Genomic DNA, 20,191 nt, shown 5'->3' on the forward strand with positions numbered 1-20,191 from the left:
ATATTAAAGTTCTTTATAGTGCCTATAAAAAATGACGTCATACAATACAAATGACCAATGATAGAAAAATACACAGACTAAATTACCTATGGTAGGCCAGTATACAATTTAATTGACCTATGGTGAAGTAGCTTATAGTATACATATTACCAATTAAAAAATATACTGGCCTTTCATTAGTCATTTGTATTATATTGTCATTTTCATCAGGCGCTATAAGCTGCTTTACCAATGGTAGGCCAGTATGACATCATTTTTTAGGCACTATAAAAAGTTTCCTGCATATTTCAAAGAACAGACCATAACCCAATGTATAGAGGAAACAAGTAAAATCTAAAACAGCGGTTGAACAATACCAAGCAATTTTCAGCTTCAATGTTAGTGGTCTAAGTTCCAGTAGACTTTTAAATTGGTACACCTAAATAAAAATTGCAAGTATTTCATTTGCAAAAAGTCATTCCACAAACTAATTGTATTTATTTGGCAGAAAGTTACACATGACATAATTCAATTCACATAAAATGACATTTTTAAAAGCAAAGCCTTTTCAAAGCTTTTCTATAATCAGAGTCGGTCCTTCCATCTGTGCTTCCTTAATGGATAGCTTTTGTTAAAACTTTGCTTGACGTTACCAGAAAGTCCGTACGTCCATTTCAAATATGCCAATTTTAGCTTTTGTTCACTATAATTTTTTGCATGATATAATCATCCTTTCCAACTGTTTTTTAGAATAAAGATTTCTAGAACACAATATTATGAGCGAAGCATCTCTATAATCAAGGTCTAAAAATGTAAGTATGTCCTTAAACAATATCCTGTATTAAAGCAAATTTGCAACAATTTGGAGGGATATAGGGATGAATTTAAAATTCAATTTCTTGTCTATCTTGGATTTTGGGTACAGGAACTAATACAACTTTTTTTTACTTTGGATAATTATAAAGACTTTGGGGACTAATGACATAATGACTTTGGGAACTAGAACTAATGCAACTTTTCTTATTTTGCCTTATATTTAAGACTTTGGGGACTATGAATCTGTTCCGCTGCTAGCAGATCAAACCCAATGAAACTAATCAATTCATAACAAGCAGATAACAAAATTTGGAAAGAGTCACTTTCATGGCAATGCCTCTTAAGGGGCGATTCATCGTAGTTTAAAAATAACTTTTGATAGGTTAGGCAATTGGCTCCGCAGGGTTAGAGCCCCCTGCAGGGGCTGGAAAATGAGCGTTCCCACGAATGGAACTATACCCCAAAATTTAATTTTAATTTTATGGATGTTGTCATAATTGTTAATGTATGAAGACCTGATTGTTTATGAGAGATGCAGATATGAAAATCACCATAAATATAACATAAGCAATAGACGTCCAGGCAACCTTTCCATGTGATATTAAAACAGTGTAATCTAGATATCCAACACAATAGCCAACTGTCAGGGAAAAGAAGGGCACTAGGTTAATACCTTTCATAATAGACATAATATAGAATCATACTCTCTAAATCAGTCAATAGGAGAACAATGGAGGTTCATGCAAGACATTGGTTGACTCCCTGCAGGTTTTGGTAGGAAAGGGAATAATTTTTTTCATTTCGTTCACATAATGAGTCAGCTATAAATATACATATTTCTTTAGATAAAGCTTTCTTGGGTAAATCATATTGTGTAAAAATTTATAGTATAGCGTGAAGTACACAACAAAACCTATGAACATTGAATAATTGAATTCCTTGTAATACCGGCCGTTGGCTTTCTAGAAATTATATCCTTGGAAAATTTGTTTGCGTGTATGACTTGAATTAAAAAATAAACAAAGGATTTTGTCTGCTAAAAATCTGTTTTAAGTTTAACGAATTTTGAGGTGAGATGGACAATCAACATACATTATGTCTATTCCTATCATATTTAAAAAGTTACAGTAAAATAAAAGAGACTTGTCTTCAAAGAATCCATGGTAGATAAGAGGTGATAGGATCCAATAACACAGTGAAATAGAAATCAAGTAGAGTAAGTTAAAAATTATAACTCTAAAATCTAAAACATTTAATGCCAGGGTTCCATCAGGTTTTAACTTAAGTGACCAGATTCTGGTCTTTGTCAGAAACCTATATATTGTGTTTAACTCCACATAGTTCAAATAGGCAACTAAACTTTAATGAGTAACACCAATATTGAAAAAGACTAAAACTTTTGGAACTAGTGCAGTTCATGGTAAAATGTTCCTGGGAATAATTATCTCTAAAAAATCTATGAACTTAAAGGCTATTAGCTGCCAAAGGGCTGAATGTACAGGTTATTCCCGCATATTGTTATGAGCTGCATGAGAAGGCCTGCAAATAATCTGTAATAGCCAAGATCCAAGTTATTCGTTTTATATAGATTCAGCAATTAAGCCACTAGTAGCCTTTAAAGTTAATAAATTTTTGTAGATAATCAAAAGAACATTTTGTATGAACTGCACTAAATCCAATCTTTTTTGTCAAAAAAAAACAAAACAAATAAAACTTATTTGAATAAAAAGTTTTGAACATTTGCTGAACAAATAATGAAATATAATTAATGATTTCTTTCTGTTTGTTAAAGAGTTAAAAACCTTTCAGCAAACTCATAACTTATTAAAGTAAAACCAATTAGCACATTTGCCTTGCTTATTTTTTTAAAATTTTTTAAATTAGAATTTTAAATTGTTTTTAACCTATTTTTAAAACGTATATAAAAAATATACTATGACACCAGTAGAATCAGACTGCAGAGCCTAAATTTGAATAAAATCCCCAATAAACTTTTTAGGGGGGATTTAAATATTAATTTTTACTGTTGCCGTGATCATTTTGACCGAAGCAAAAGGTTTTTTTTTATTTGGGTAAAATTCGTAGCTTTTAGAGTGTTTTGCTTCATAAATATTGTATTCTGGTATAGAGTAAAATTAGGCCTTATGATTTTACTATAAAAATTCACTAAAAAGTTAATTCTTTATAATATATCAACGAATTAACATTAACATGTTTGTGTTCTCTCACTTATTTTAAAAACATAAAAAATGGCTGTAAAGGGTTAAATGACAACAAATGTTATGCAATACAACAAATTTATTTTTGTCACATATACAAATGCGTTATAAAATAAGATTATTCAAACTTATTTTTTAAAATAATTTTAAAAAGAATGAATCTTTTATGTGTATGGTTTTCATTCTTTTCATTTCAATTAAATAAAAATTATTTAACTACATTGGAAATAAGTCACTTTGTGAAAACACTCTTTTTTTGAATTGTTAGGAATTGAAATAAAACAAGACTTTTTATTGGTTAGATTTCAGAATTATTTGTTTTATTGTAAATGTTAGATTTTTCAATGAAATTAATTGTTTTGGAAAAAAAAATTATTTCCAATGAACAGAGTAATGTTTTTTTTATTGTATCAATATAAAGTGAATTATATAAAAATGTTCTGTAAGCCACAATATTACCCGAAGTAAAAAAGAGCTTTTGCTCAGGTCAATATGATTACAGCAACACTAAAAATTAATTTTTAATTCCCCCCAAAAAGTTTATTGGGGACTTAATTCAAATTTGGGCTCTGCAGTCTGATTCTATAGGTGTCCTAGTATATTTTTGACCCCCCATTCAAAAATAGGTTAAAAACAGTTTAAAAACTGTAAAATAGGATTTCTTTAATTATTGTTTAATACAATTTCAAATATCAAAATTCAAATCTAAAATAAAACAAAAGCATGTCATTTTAATATATTATATACTAGCGGCTACGCCTCTAGAGGCCTCTAGAGACACTTGAGGAGGGGGAAGTCGAATTTGATAACCCAATTTCTTATTTTAGATTTTCAGAAAAAGTAAAAAAAAATTTTTTGGGGGGTGGAAATTTTCTTTTGTTTTTTTGGGGGGTGGTATTTTAATTTTTTTTTTTTTTTTAAATTAAAATACTGGGTCGACCAACCCCCCCACAAAAAAAATTCTTCCCCCCCCCCAAAAAATAAAATTTTTTCTCTTCATTTTTTCTTTTAAATCTAAAATCTAAAAAAATTAGGTTGATCAAAAATCTTGGGGCAAAGCTCCTAGAGGCTAGGGGAGAAGCCGATAGTTTAATTAAATAGAATTACAAAAGGAGAGACATTTTTATATTGTTCATCAATGAGGGAGGGGACGTTGGGCTGTTTATTACACTAGTCCCCAAAGTGTTATAATAACATTTTCTTATTTGTTGGCTTAACAACCTTGACTTGATTGATGGGTTCAGTGTCCAACCATTTAGCTCAACAATTAAATTGTAATCTAAAGAAGGGGTAATTTTGTGTATCATTATTTGGGATGTACATCAATTTATCGGCCATTGTCTTATCCCTTCAAATTCCTGACTGTACATTAATAAATAATATATATTGTTTTAGTGTGGTTGGCCCATGTGTAATGCCGCGTGTGCTAAGAGTGCTAGTCATGAGCCAGAGTGTAACCTGACAGCGAGCAGAGGCAACCCCCTCCAGATGCCACCTAACTGCTACAATAAACCCTATCCTATTTATGAGGTATTGAAAACTGGATGTTTTTAGTATTCTCATATCTTTAAAATATAAGACAGTTGCATAAAAAAAATAATAATAGTAGCTTTCAAATATTCTTATATAAAAGTAACAGGATATATGTGTGTCTGTATGTACCGAATCTCCTTCACAATGTACCTTGTTATTGGTTCTGAGAAGGTTGTTACTAATTTTTGGGAGTGCACCACCACCTTCCTAAGGGAAAACGCCTCAAGAAAAAATTTCCCCCCCACTCAAAAAAAAGCTGCAATGCTTAACATGATTTTTCAGTATTGCTGAGAACCGGTTCTAATCCAGTGGATATTAATCAGTTTCAAAGCCTTACTGGAAAATTTATAACGATCATATTTTTGTCAGGTTGTAACAATTCTGAGATCCCTATACTTGAAACAAAGTTCAGCTGCTAAATATTATTTGATTAGGTTGTAACAATTCTGAGATCCCTATACTTGAAACAAAGTTCAGCTGCTAAATATTATTTGGTTAGGTTGTAACAATTCTGAGATCCCTATACTTGAAACAAAGTTCAGCAGCTAAATATTATTTGGTTAGGTTGTAACAATTCTGAGATCCCTATACTTGAAACAAAGTTCAGCAGCTAAATATTATTTGGTTAGGTTGTAACAATTCTGAGATCCCTATACTTGAAACAAAGTTCAGCAGCTAAATATTATTTGGTTAGGTTGTAACAATTCTGAGATCCCTATACTTGAAACAAAGTTCAGCAGCTAAATATTATTTGGTTAGGTTGTAACAATTCTGAGATCCCTATACTTGAAACAAAGTTCAGCTGCTAAATATTATTTGGTTAGGTTGTAACAATTCTGAGATCCCTATACTTGAAACAAAGTTCAGCTGCTAAATATTATTTGGTTAGGTTGTAACAATTCTGAGATCCCTATACTTGAAACAAAGTTCAGCAGCTAAATATTATTTGGTTAGGTTGTAACAATTCTGAGATCCCTATACTTGAAACAAAGTTCAGCAGCTAAATATTATTTGATTAGGTTGTAACAATTCTGAGATCCCTATACTTGAAACAAAGTTCAGCAGCTAAATATTATTTGATTAGGTTGTAACAATTCTGAGATCCCTATACTTGAAACATAGTTCAGCAGCTAATTATTATTTGATTAGGTTGTAACAATTCTGAGATCCCTATACTTGAAACATAGTTCAGCAGCTAATTATTATTTGATTAGGTTGTAACAATTCTGAGATCCCTATACTTGAAACAAAGTTCAGCAGCTAATTATTATTTGGTTAGGTTGTAACAATTCTGAGATCCCTATACTTGAAACAAAGTTCAGCAGCTAATTATTATTTGGTTAGGTTGTAACAATTCTGAGATCCCTATACTTGAAACATAGTTCAGCAGCTAATTATTATTTGATTAGGTTGTAACAATTCTGAGATCCCTATACTTGAAACAAAGTTCAGCTGCCAAATGGAAGAAACTAAGAGAGTTGCAATCTCATGAGGAAGCCAGGAGAAAAAATGGCAGGTATTGTATTAATTTTTTTTAAATCTGCCTCTGAATATGAAGTCAGTAAAGAAATGTCAGATAAAACAATTATAGATGTTTAACCGTGACAACTGCCTGGCCAAAGTGGTGGAGACATATTTCATCTGCTGGCCAATTGCTCTTGGCTCTTTTGTAGCGACTTGGCTGTGTTTATATTTACGCCGCTATTGTCTAAAATTCAAAGAGCAATTAAAAGTCGGCCACACCGTGGGTAGAATTACATATAGTTCGTGCCCCCTCTATTCTTTTACTTTAATGATAAAAAATAAATCATGTTTAAGATGGATGTATATAATGGAATTTATCAATTAAAAAAGAATATTTCACAATTTTGTCAGACTCATTGACATATTCTACATGTTACTAGGCAAAAAAACAACAAAAAATTTTTGAAAAATAAAATATGCTGATTTTTTTTTTACTTTTTTGACATCAACTTTTTGTATGCTATAATTATCCTATTCTTCTGATTATTGGAATAATGGTTCCTGTCATAAAAAGGTACAATACTATAAGCGAGCCATCTCTATAATCATATAATCCTAATTACGCAATTTAGCAGCAAATTTATTTACAATTAAGTTTAGACTTACAAACCAATGTTCTGCTTATTAAGTTTTGACACAATACAAGTGTTAATGTTCGTTTGTCCTTTCTTTTGATTTTAGAGCTTTGCTTTTATGGATATTGTCATATTATCATGTCCACGCTGAAATCAAATAAAAATGCTGTGATAAGCAAAATAAGGAATGTTGTTGAAAAATTGTATAAGATGTATGAGTGGATATAGAAAGTACGTGGATATTTTGACAGGGTTGCTACCACGGACATCACTTATTGGACAGTTCGTTCATCCAGTAAGAGTGGAGGGGATGATGTAAATGGGGTAGATGGGGGGAATCGTTATTTTAGTTGCAACAACTTTCACTTTATTAGAGTACATGATAATCTGGTGTAACATCCAAGTAATAATAAATCCATTAATGTACGAGTGTCTGAGGCTAGGAAATGATTAGGTATAAACCTGTCAAATATGTTTTTTTCATCCACATGTGTAAATATGAATATTTTTAAAGCCAAGCTTTTCTATGATTATGGTTAGCTCTTATAGTTAATTTAGGCATTTCAGGATTGTCCTATACTTTTTAAACGTGGCATGGTGATTCCTGTAACTGCTGGGTACGATTTAGAAAGCGTAGCATCTCTATCTTCGTAATAAGGAAGTCCGTATGTCCATTTAATTTCTTTTAAACAACTATGATATAAATTTCATATTCATCTGATTTTTTAAATAACGATTTCTAGGACAACAAGGTACAATATTATAAGAGAGACAGCTTTATAATCGAGACCTAAAAATGTAAGTATTTCCCTAAACAGTTTGCTGTATCTAAGCAGTTTTGCAACGAATTTACTTAAAATTTAGTTTAGACTTAAATATTTATATTCTGCCTATTAAGTTGTAACACTCTGCAAGTAAACAATCGTTTTAAAGCATCGCTTTCATGGATGTTTTCATCCTTGTTTTTATATTTTTTATCCTAAGTTTCATTTTTTTCTCATCACAATATCTGTAAAAATTATAGTGTCTCTTCAAAACTAATTTAAATGTTTTTAAGATAAGTTTTTAAGACTAATGATTTTTGAAATTGAAATAATCTAAATATACAAATAAGTTGAAAAAAATGTAAAAAGGAAATATATGTTTGTTTGTTTATTTTCATAAGTGCTATTTATTTTTAAAGAATTTCAAACATGCTTTCTAAAAATCATAATATACTTTAAAGAAAATATAAGTTTTTATCACAGGCGTGCAGAAGGGGGGCGTATTCACCCTCATGGCAAAATAAAGGGGGTTGGATACATCGTCCTACACCTTCCTTGAAAAGCCCCCCCCCCATCCTTAATTTAAGGGGGTGTTATAAAAATTTGCACCAAATCAAAAGACGCTTGTTTGCCTCTTGACTTTTTTAGTAGCGAAGCTACTTTATGTCCGTCCGTCTGTCCGTCCGTCCGTCTGTCCGTCTGTCCGTCCGTCTGTCCGTCTGTCCGTCTGTCTGTCTGTCTATAATTAATGAATTGGGGGAAACGTGATTTTCTCGTTGATTATGTAGGTTGGTGGAATGGATTTAGAATATACGTGGATATTATGATAGGGAAAAATTGTCGCAGATTTAGGTTGCTAACTTGGACATCACTTATTGATCATTTCGTTCTACAGTAGGGGGAGGGTTAGGAGCAAAGGAGCTGGATTAAGTGTATCGTAATTTAGAAGGGTGTCAAGATTTTCCCAGGACGGAATTAATACCATAAAAAAACCTAGTTTTTACCACTTTTATGGTAAAATTTTACCAGCCTATACGATTTAAAAGGTGGTAAAATTTTACCGTAATCGTGGTAAAAACACTTTTGGTGGTACTTTCTCACGCTTTTTACCATCGATTTTTACCACAATTATCGGTAAAATTTTACCAGATTTCCGGTAAAATATTACCATTTTAGGACGCAAATTTATACCAGATTTTGACCAATTTTTACCACTTTTTTGGTAAAATTTACCGCAAATTTCTGGTAGATTTTACCGAAAAAGTGGTAAAACTGTTCAACACCTGGTAATATTTTTGCCCTAAACTGGTAAAATTTTACCAGAAATAGGGTAAATATGGTAAAAATTTACCAATAATTGTGGTAAAAACGGGTGGTAAAAATCACGAGAAAGTGGTAAAAAACGACCTTAATTATAGAAAAACCTCGCTTGTACACAAAACGCAAAAATAAAAAAAAAATTGTTTTCATTATTATCTTTATTGATTGAAACAACACTTAAACATATTTTTCTTGATTCTACTGCTCTGGCCGCGAAAACTGTTGCGCAACCTCCTGGATTTGCTGGGCACCGGCCCCATTCGACCTCGGTATCACTGATATTCAACCTGGAATAAAATTGCTCATTAGTTAATTAGATAATTACAGGGATATAAAGGGATAAGACAATGGCTGATAAATTGATGTTCATCTCTAATGATGATACACATCGTTACCCCTTCTGTAGATTACAATAAGTGATTGAAATGTTAGGACACTCAACTTAATGAACCAACCAATAAAAAATCAATAAAAGTACCCAAGGTTGTTAGGCCAAAGAATAAGAAAATGTTATTTGAAAACTTTGGGGGCTAGTGTAATTTACAGCCCAATGTCCCATCCCTCCCTACTAAATATCTAATCTATAATACAAAGTAGAACGATGTCTGTCCGTCCGTCTGTCCGTCCGTCCGTCCCAAAGATAAAGCCTATACTCGCTGTTTACGCAAATGTGTCAGAACTTCCCCCCCCCCCCTTACTCTCACACCTAAATTTTTTCTTTTGAAAGCAAAAATAAAAGTGTGTAGGTTCGACTCCCCCTCTCCCCCCTCATTCATTTCCTACAGGCATCTTGACACGTGGCAAAAAAATCAGCAAACTTATCTAACTAAACATCTTTGAAAACGCAGAACGAGAAAAAATAAAGGGAAAGCTTACCTGGAAAACATAAGCAGTAACAACATCCCTGGCTAACAAGAACATGCTGTGTCCATACTACTCGGCATCATAACAGGGAACCCGATCTTGTCTGCCTCCGCCTTCAAGGTGTCCAGGCTCTGGTCCTCTCCGTGGTAACCGTGGATTACAGGTACGTTAGCGGCTTCCATGATCATCTAAAAAACAGGTTAAATATTAGAAAAATTGTAACGACAGACTTCTTTTAAATACACAGTTGCTTTTCCTAGAGCCTACTTGTGTTTCGTCTTAAAAGAGGATGGTTGGAGGGTTTTTACCAATGAAAATATTCGAGGTCATTTTTCCAAGAAGCGGTGTCATACCCCCCCCCCCCCCCCGCCAAAAAAACAGCATAAACATTCCCTGAAAATTATGGAAGACCAGAAGATTGAGATCGTACAGGACAAATGAACAGACATCCTGTTACTCCGGTATAGTATAGAGTGTTATTTTTTTCTACTTGAAATCAACCAAAATAAGTTCCTGAGTAGCTACTCTATCATTTACCTTAGATGTAGACTTGATACCCATATCTCTAATGGCAGTGGACGGTGGACCAACAAATATAACTCCTTTCTCCTGATAAAAAAAAAAATTTAAATTAAAAGGTAGGTATCATTCTTATTAATATAATATTACATTCTTGAAATTAACCAGAAAAAAACGTAAGCAGTACAGTGGCGTGCACAGGGTTTTTACGGGAAGGGATGTAATCTTAGAGGTTTTTAAAAAACGGGGGGGGGGGGAATCTACATAATTTTAATTTTAAGGGGTGTGTTGTCAACCCCATTCCTCACACTAATGACCGTGGACAAGATAATGAACGAAATATACATATATAAATCCCCAAATATATTGAACAAAACAACACCTTAGATTAGTTCAGACACTGCTAGTTTGAATGAACCAATCAAGATTTAAAGTTGTGAGCTAACGTGTTTATAAAACTTTGGGTACCAGTATAACTTCCAGTCTAATATCCACTCCCTCCCTGCAGTCAAATGGAAAATATTACCTGTCCAGGGATATAAAATACACGTGGATATTATTAATGACATATCATGGAAATTTGTTGTCATGAATTTAGGTTCCTAACATGGACTTCATATATTGGTCAGATCGTTTACCCAGAAGGAGGTAAGGGGGTGTTGTAAGGGAGGAATAAGGGTGTATCTTTATTTTAGCCCGCTGTGAGTACCGCTTTATTAGAGTACATGAAAAACTGGTGTAACATCCAGGTAATAATATATCCATTTACCCAAGAATCTTAAGGGATAAGACAATGGTCGACAAATTGATGTACTGTACATGTACAACCCCATTGATGATACACAAAATTACCCCTTACATAGATTACCTTTTGTGGTTGATACGTTTGGACACTCAACTTAATGTACCAACCAATCAGGGATCACTTAATCCCCAAAGTTGTTAAGCCAACGAATAAGAATACGTTATTATAAAAGTTTGGGGACACGTGTAGTTAACAGCCCATTGTCCCCTCCCTCCCTGCATTTACCTGGCAAAGATTAGCAAACTCGACATTCTCGGAGAGAAATCCATAGCCAGGATGTACAGCATCGGAGCCGGTTTCCGCCGCAACCTAAGATAATACAGTGTATGGTCAATAGTAACTAAGCCCCTAGAGGCCTCTAGGGGCACTTGAGTTAGTGGTGAGTTGAAATAGATCCCAACATTTTTTTATTTTAGTTTCAATAGAAAAAGTAAAAAAAATCCATCTTAAGGCTTAAATATGATCAGAAAATAGAATAAAACCAACTCAGGACCTATGTGATGCCTACCTAAAATAGAGAACCCAATCGGATCAGTAGTTATTTAGAAAAAAAGTCTTACTGCTTTATATAATAGGATGATGCATATAAGAGTTATTTTAAATCTTAATAGGTAGATTCTTCCAAGTTTCAATTTAAATTATCAATCACACCATTAAGCAAAAAACAACACCCATTTTTTTTGCAATGTGAAAGGTGTGGGGAGGGGGGGGGGGCTGGGAAAGAGCCGACCCACTACCTTGAATTTTAATTTTTCAAAGTTTTTAAAAAATAAAATTTTTGGGGTAATTTTTCTTAGGCCTATAAAAAAATCCATGTATAAATTAAAACCTTTCCGAGACATACAATAAGCTTCAATGTAGAGGAGAGACGTGTACGTACGCTAGATATTTCGCTACAAACGAAGACAAACAAACATCCTGTTACTTTTATTTAAGGATTATTTTAATCAATCAATTCTTGTAATGTCCATCTAAAACTAATACCTAACAGTATAATGTCAGAGATATAAAGGGATAAGAAAATCTTTAATAAAGCAATAAAAGAGATGGTAGGCATTTAAAGTTAGCAAATTTGGAAATTACACTAATATATTTTGTTTATATACTAAATTGTTTAAAGTAAAAAGGTTCTTTGTCTTTAGCTTAAGATTTCGATAACTACTAAACCGATTGAGTTCTCCTTTATAGGTAGGAAAGCTTCTCATATGACACGGAATGGTTTTAGACTATATTTCTGTCCCCTATCTATCCTTTTTAATACAGAGCCCCTAAATGCTAGGGCCGCAGCCGCTAGCAATATCTAAACTAATCTTAAAATTTAAAATTTTACCTTGGTGGAGGGGATCTACCACCCCCTCTGCCACCACGTCCTCTGAAACCACCCCTGTCCCCTCCACGGTCTCTGCCTCTAAAGCCACCCTTATCACCTCCCCTTCCTCTAGAGCCACCTCTGTTATTTTTAAATGTTTTCATTTTGAAAAAAAAAAATTCGATGATTTTTAGTAAGTATTTTGGAAGATTAATTTTAAATTTTTTTATCTTAGGTACTGCTGTTTTATTAGCGCAGCAACTTTATAACAAAACTGTACGTCAGTCCATGGCGAAATTACAAAAAATGCATTGCTTTTAAACGTTACATTTAATAAATAGGCCTACCTAAAGATTTTCTAACTTTTACTTTTTAAAACAAAAACTTTCCTAGAGTAATGTGGGGGGCTGCGTCTTTCATACCTATCCCCGCCCCCACCCCGGCCTCTACCTCTGTAAGAACTGCGCCCCCTATCACCTCCGCCTCCACGTCCCCTGCCTCGTCCCCGGGATATTTCCACTCTCAGCCGTTCACCGGCATATAATGTACCGTTCATTTCCTTAAAAAATAAAGTGAAGTAAAAATAACTTCAAGACCTGAAGTTTGTTTAATAACAATAAGGTAAAAATAAATCAAAACAATTCCCTATAACTTAAAAATACCTCCTACCCTTGTGGAATATTCTAAACCCTTCTTGATCTCCCTAAACCTAACTAAAAGCAGTAGTGAAAGTTTCAAACAAAAAATTCAAGTAATGAAAAGGTGAAGGCAAGCCTTGACTTTTAAGGGGGTGGCAACACCCAGCCATTTTGTTGTAAAGAAACCAAAATATTGTTTGTATTATTATACAGATCTACAAAGATAAATATAAGCTGCGAAACTTTTCTGTAACTTACTTCTTCAACTGCCCCCTATGTTTCAAATGCTGATCTGAGGTCTTGTTTCTTTACAATCTAAATAAAAGAATTTGTTATAATCAAAAACTATAGGTATGAAACTAAAAAAATACGACAAAAGTAGAAACCTTATACTTTTTAGCTAGACCAAAATAATCAGTAGGTAACAAGTTTGAAATAGATAGGACAATTCCTACATGCTTGAATTAATGATAATAGCTATGAGTTTCGTCCATACAGACCGGCCATCCAACACTAATTATAGAAAAGCTTCGCGTTTACAAAAAACATAATTCCCTTCCACAAAATAACAATGATAACGTTTATGAGAGTAAAGCTCTCAAATAAGACAGTGGGACAAACGGAATTTTGTTGGTAAAACTTCAAGGATTTTAAGGGATAAGGCAATCCCCGATAAATTGATCCACATCATTAATGATTATTAACAAAATTACATCTTTATAATTATAATTTTTTTTTCAATTTTGTACCCCCCCCCCCCCCCCCCGACTACCGACGAACAAGTATTTTAGGTTAGGTTAGGTTTTAGGCTAGGGAGCCGAGCGCTGCGGCTAGGCAGGCAAGGATAATACCACCTACTCTAATGAATGTAGAATATACGTGGATATTACGACAGGGGGAAAAAATTGTCGTTATTTTAGCTTGCTAACATGAAATTCGTTTATTGGTCAGTTTGTTCAACCAGTAGTAGGGTAAGGATTGGGTTTAAAGAAGGGGGGTATCTTTATTTTAGCCAGCTGTGAGCATCTCCTTATCAGAGTAAATGAAAATGTGGTACAACATCCCAGTAATAATATATCGATTATTTTTATAAACTTTAATGGAAAAAACATTAAAAAAATAATATACCTGTCTAGCTAACACTCTGGTAAGGGTTTCCATAGTCTTAAACCACTCCCGGATTAATTCTTCCCATAAAGTTAGTCCACTCAAAACCTAAAACAAACGAACTTATTTTGACAAGTAGAAAAGTTGGTGGAAAAATAATTCATCTAAATTAATGAAGCAAAAATTCGTCCCCAAACTTCATTTTTAATTCTTGATACAGATTTTAAAGGGTGGGGCTTAAAGGGTGTTAACTCCACTCAACCCGTAAAACCCCTTATTTGTTTCCCTTCAAAATTAAAAAAAAATATATTAGATTACCAACCTCAAACCTTTGAAATCCCTCATTTTATCCCTCTTAAAATTAAAAGCTTGACGTACAATCAACCATTGGTTGTCTTTAGGACGATTGGCAAATAGATCTGATTCCTGTACTGTAGAACAAATAAAACATTATGGAATGGATATAGAATATACGTGGATATTGATGACAGTGGAAAAATTGAAGTCAATTTAGGTTGCTAACATGAAACTCATTCAATGGTCAGTTTGTTTATCCAGTAGGACGGGACGGAATGGAGTAAAGGGGGCGAATTAGGGTTATCGTCATTTTAGCCCACTGGGAGTTTTACTTTATTAGAGAAAATAAAAATCTAGTGTAACATCCAAGTAATAAAATATCTATTTCTGCAGGTTATCTTAATTATAGTATAGCTAACATTACCTCTAGAAACTGATCCCAAAGTTCACAGGACACAACAACATAGAGATTAGCCTTGATCCATGTGACAATGAGGGTCTGGAAGATGGCCTGGGTCAACCTTCCTCCAAGGGTGTCCTCCCTGATAAGCATAGATAACTATTAACTAAAGATCTAAGAACAAATTAAATATAAATAGGCTATTTTTATTTAAGTGTGTAGGTAGGTATAAAGTATACTTTTTATCTAAAAATGGTATTTTTGTCTCTGATTTTATTTATCGCGTCGTATTATAGACAGCTTTCCGCGACTGGTAAAATGAGAAATTTTCAGATCAATAGCAATTTTGTTAGCCCCGAGGGGCCAAAGGACTGGCCTAACAAAGCTGGTATTGATAATATAATTTCTAGACTATTGTTCATAGAAAATTGTCTGTAATACGTAATTTTTCAGTATGGCCCAGAACCATTTTTAATCCAGGGGATATTTATCGGTTTCAAAGCCATACTGGAAACTCTTTGTTTTCAAATTTTTCAATATTGAAAAAAAAATTTCTAAGAGGATAATACCAAAAAAACAATTTAATGGACATTTTATATAATACGAAAAATTTCTTCCTTTCCCTGTACCTTATAAAAATCGTCGGAAAAAGCCGTTTTTTAAGCAAACAAAAGCGCGTTTTGCTCTATCTGTGAGATATTATGAATAAGATAATGTTAAGATGAGAAAAATTTACGTTCACAGTCCCTTTAAAGACACAATACCTGTAATAATAATGTACAAACTTTTCAACCACTAATAATACCCTGGCCTTTCTAATTAAAGCCTAGGCAGAGCAATGCTGGTTAGCTCAAACGTGTACCGTGGTTTCTGTAGAACTGTTCTTCTGAAGCCAATACAGGGTTACGAAAGTTTAAATTGATGTTTTTTTTTTTAATGTTAATATTAAATGTAATATAGTTTTGTAATGACATATAAAATATATATTCGATAGAATATAAAAAAATATAGTGCATTCAATATTAAAAAAAATATTTAAATATATATATAGTTGTTAACCATATATGATCCATATAAGAATCTATTTCCGGCCGGGTTCTTAAAAGATATTGCCGCGTTTTTTCGACATTTTTTAAGCTATGAATAACAAGCGCGACATTCGCGAAATCTAAAAGAGTATACAATGATTTATTTAATTATTTCGCTTTTGATGGTACGGCCTTCATAGAAAAAAAAAGATTATCTTCAATCCATTTTTGCTGCATATTAATTAATGCATCTTTTTAGAGCTGTGTTAGACATTAGAAAAATTGCTAAAAAAATAATTTAAAATTCAGTATTTTTATGTTATATACTCTGTTTGAAATTCTATCGTCAACGTTCAATCAATCAATGTCTAAAAAACGCCGAAAAAATGTGGCATTCATCTTTTAAAAACCCATCTCGGTGGTATTTCCGGTTGGCAAAGACAACATAAATATAGAAATCATGAAACATTGTTGTTCCACAATTTTGCCACATTTTTAAACATCTTGCTTAAAAAAAATCTTCCTTGTAAATTCTACAAATTTAAATATTTAGAGAAAATTGAGTAGTAATTTACTTCTTGATTCAAAATATTTGATTAAATTGAATCAAAACTAATAATTATTTTTGGCACTCTATATTCAAATAATCATAAGCTTATCCATAGTGCGCATGCGCGCACAGAGGTGCCATAAATTTCAAAACTTAAAAAATAAGTTTTGTAGCGAAATTAATTACTCTATAATTCGAAATCTCTGTCTTTCTTTTAGAAACATTCAGGGGAATATACGAAAGCTTATATTTATATTAAAGATGAAAAGTCGATAAATTCAAATGCACACGGCACATCTGCGTAAACACACCCTGGATTTTTTTTCTTTTAATTTTAATTCGTATGAAGCTAGCTCAAATAAGTAAATATTAAATTTGATATATTTTTGATGATGCGGGAGGATGTTTTAAAAGAAATGATGAAATAATTTTCAAGGTTTTAAAAAAAAGTTAGCTTCTTTTATGCGAAAAAATTCAATAAAAAGTAAAAATTTTTACCAAAAAGTTGGTCAAATTTTACCAAGTTTTTTTTTTTGTTAAAGTCCAAAAATTTGGACTTAGCCTAAAAATTTACCTTGTCAATTTTTACCAAAAAGTTGGTCAAATTTTACCAAGTTTTTTTTTTTGGCAAAGTCCAAAAATCTGGACTTAGCCTAAAAATTTACCTTGTCAATTTTTACCAAAAAGTTGGTCAAATTTTACAAAGTTTTTTTTTTTGGCAAAGTCCAAAAATTTGGACTTAGCCTAAAAATTTACCTTGTCAATTTTTACCAAAAAGTTGGTCAAATTTTACCAAGTTCATTTTTTTTGGCAAAGTCCAAAAATCTGGACTTAGCCTAAAAAAATACCTTGTCAAATTTTACCAATTTTTTGGTAAAAATTGACCAAATTGCGTTTTTTTGTCTAAGTCCGAAAATTCGGACTTAACCTGAAAAATAGAGTTGTAAAATTGACCACATTTTTGGTAAAACTTCCAAAAGTGGTAAAATTAAAAAAAAAAAAAAAAATTTAAATTTAGGCTTCATTGTATAGAAGTCATTATTTTAAAGTACTACAACTGATTATGAAGAGCTGTTTTTTATTTAAAACACCAAAAACGGGTTTTTTTGTTTCGTCAAATTTTACAAAAAAAATGGTAAAATTTGACTAATTTTTTGGCTAAAATTTTTGCTGGTAAAATTTACCACGAAACTGGTATATTTTACCAGGTTGACCAGCTTTACCACTTTTCTGGTAAAACGATTTTTTTTTCTGGTATTTCGTAGAACCTGGGTTCAGACTCGGACCCCCTTCATAAAACCCTGTGCACGTTTCTATAACTTTGTATTACATAGTAAATATAAATATTTCAAAGGGAATATTAATTTTAGGGGAAAATTTCTTTTTGTTAACATCAATTGTTTTCTTAGATTATGTTTTGAAGGTCTCCATTTTGTTTTTGCATATTTTTGGGAGCATAGCTATTCTAAAAAGTTTTATTTATTGGTAAGTTGTTTTTTTTTGACAAGAGGTTGTATATATTTACTCCGGGAGGGAGGGAAAATTGGGCTGTTTATTTTACTAGTCCCAAAAGTTTTGAACAACTTTGGGGACTTTATTAAATTTTGATTTGTTGGTTCATTAAGATGAGTGTTCAAACGTTCCAACCACTTAATCTAAAGAAGGGGTAGTTTTGTGTATCATCATTGCGAAAGTACATTGTCTTATCCTTTTAGACCCATGATATGCATGACTCATATGTACAAATAGGAATAAGCAACTATTGTTTTTCTTCACATAATTAATATTATTTTTAAAAGCGAAGCTTTTCTATAATTAGGGTCGGTCCGTCCGTCCGTCCGAGATAGATAGCTTTTATTTGTTAATTTAGGCATGTTAGAATTGTCCTATCGATTTCAAATTTTGCATGGTGATTCCTTTAATAGTTAGGTACGATTTAGAAAGCGTAGCAACTCTATAATCATCACCAAAATGTCCGTACGTCCATTTTAAACATGTTGATTTTTTTACTTTTTTAACAACAAATTTTTATGTGATCTAATCATCCGATTGATCTGATTTTTTGTATATTGATTCCTGGGACAACAAAGTAAAATGTAATAAGCGAAGCAACTTTATAATCAAGTCCTAAAAATGTAAGTATGTCCATAAACATTATCCTGAATCAAGCAGTTTTTCAACAAATTTACTTACAATTTTGCTTTGACTCTTGTACATTTATATGCTGATTATTCAGTTCTGACACTATACAAGTGTTAATGTCCGTTTGTCCTACCGATTCAGTGCTTCGCTTTTATGGATGTTGTCATTCTTGTTTACATATAATCAAGTATTTTATCAAATAATAGTTATTTTTCGCGTGGTATTATAAACAGCTTCCCACTGTTATTAAAACAATAAACCATTGACCAATGGTCCGGGCTACCAAAACTTGTAGGTATTAATTTTATTATTTTTATTCGTGGAAAACTTTCTGTAATATGATGCTATACAAGATTTTTCAGCATGGCTGAGACCCGGTTCTAATCCAGCTGATATTAAGCGGTTTCAAAGTCATACTAGACTAGTTTCAATAAAAATCTTAGCTTTTACTGTGCATATAGCTGTCCTCGTTTTAATTTCTTGTCACAGAAAGCTCACATTTCTGATCATATAAACATTACGCAATCCAAATTGAATATTTGCATATTTTCTTTATGCAAAATACTGCAAATAAAATAGAAATCTACATAAAGAAGGTCAATACAACCTAAACACAAGGATGACAACATCCATAAAAGCGAAGCTCTGAAACGGTATGACAAACAAACATTAACTCCTGTAGAGTGTCAGAACTGAATATACAAAATATAAATGTATAAGTTTTGACAAAATTGTACTTAAATTTGTTGCAAAAAAGGACACTTACATTTTATGACTCGATTTTTCGATTATAATATTGTAATTTGTTGTTCTAGGAATCAGTATTAAAAAAATCAGTTATATAGTATAATTATATCACATAAAAATATGAAATGAAAACCTGTTGTCTAACCGATACGGATGGATATACCGACCCAAATTTTAGAAAAGCTTCTATTTTAAAACGTATTTTAATGTTGGAATTTAAAGAGCTGAACAGCATAAGCAACAGCTATTGCCACCACCAGCCGCGCAGCTGTCAAAGTTTCTAATTTCAGCCACGGCCACTCTCAGTAAAAACAAGTTTTTAGAATCTGAAGCCGGAGCCGAATTAATTTCTGAATCTTCGAGAATTCGTGGAGGGGTGAAACGGGGTGGACTTGTTCTATTAACCCCCCACCTAATTTTGCCAGAGGATTGGATAAACCCCCCTGGACGCCTCTGGTTGCGGCACAGCCGGTTTAGAGCCTCTTGAAGGGATGCTGGATAGGAAAAAAACTACCACCAACCCCGACTCTTTTCATTTCAATCTGCTTTTGTTTATAAGGGTTTCAGTGCTCAACAGGCGCTTTGTAGGAAAGCATAAAAATGATTTTGTGTTGTTTGTAGGTATGATAAAGATGTTGCCACAATGCTGAGAGTTATCAGAGAATTCTTAAAAATATCAGAAGCTGTTTTTACTACTCAGGTTAGATTAATATATAACACTGCGTCATAACAAAAGACTTTAAAAATGGTTCCTACTGCTGCTATGTCTGGTGCGCAACATAAATAGTAAGAGTATGGGGAATGCCTTGGCCTATAAACAGTAGCAACTCACTACCATGCACAGTTAGGACTTCTCAGACATATGTCGTGCAATCAAAGGGTTGGTTGTCTGATGGATACTAATATCCTTGGGTGTTAGAGTATGGCATCCCACTACACGTGGATGATGCTCTGGATTCCCTGGATCATTTAAAATCGAAGGAGAATCATGCACTACGAGGTAATGGTAATTTTAACAATTTGCAGGTTCTACAGTATTGTAATGGATATACTTG

At 32.8% G+C, this 20,191-nt stretch overlaps 2 protein-coding genes across 5 annotated transcripts in view; one reads left to right on the plus strand and one right to left on the minus strand.

Moving 5' to 3' along the window:
* The window catches only part of LOC145327050 (SET domain-containing protein SmydA-8-like), a 51,687-nt gene that overhangs the window by 9,259 nt on the left and 22,237 nt on the right, over positions 1-20,191 (plus strand). For all 4 annotated transcript variants that reach the window (XR_013882042.1, XM_080170565.1, XM_080170567.1 and 1 more), the window contains 3 exons: positions 4,410-4,544; positions 5,957-6,063; positions 19,758-19,836. Coding sequence is in view for 3 of the 4 variants with exons in the window: in XM_080170565.1 (XP_080026691.1) it covers positions 4,410-4,544; positions 5,957-6,063; positions 19,758-19,836 (321 nt within the window). In the remaining variant the exon portion in view is untranslated. The remainder of the gene's footprint in view (positions 1-4,409; positions 4,545-5,956; positions 6,064-19,757; positions 19,837-20,191) is intronic.
* Positions 8,871-14,077, minus strand: LOC145327053 (uncharacterized). Its single transcript, XM_080170570.1, has 8 exons — positions 13,994-14,077; positions 13,124-13,180; positions 12,617-12,786; positions 12,249-12,368; positions 11,144-11,227; positions 10,132-10,203; positions 9,607-9,782; positions 8,871-9,017 (listed from the first exon to the last, which is right to left on the minus strand). The coding sequence occupies exons 3-7, from the start codon at positions 12,781-12,783 to the stop codon at positions 9,779-9,781; spliced, it is 447 nt and encodes a 148-aa protein (XP_080026696.1). The 5' UTR covers positions 12,784-12,786; positions 13,124-13,180; positions 13,994-14,077; the 3' UTR covers positions 8,871-9,017; positions 9,607-9,778.

The sequence above is a fragment of the Acartia tonsa genome, chromosome 8 (assembly GCF_053477335.1).
Source record: "Acartia tonsa isolate MP-2025a chromosome 8, ASM5347733v1, whole genome shotgun sequence".
Lineage (NCBI taxonomy): Eukaryota > Metazoa > Arthropoda > Copepoda > Calanoida > Acartiidae > Acartia > Acartia tonsa.

Bases quoted from the DNA above. Each gene is read 5' to 3' on its own strand.
- LOC145327053 (XM_080170570.1), bottom strand. From the start codon at position 12,783: ATGAACGGTACATTATATGCCGGTGAACGGCTGAGAGTGGAAATATCC. The intron at 11,228-12,248 runs GTAAAATTTTAA...GTATTATCTTAG, and splicing joins GGTAGATCCCCTCCACCAAG to GTTGCGGCGGAAACCGGCTC. The intron at 10,204-11,143 runs GTAAATGCAGGG...TTTTTTTATCAG, and splicing joins AGTTTGCTAATCTTTGCCAG to GAGAAAGGAGTTATATTTGT.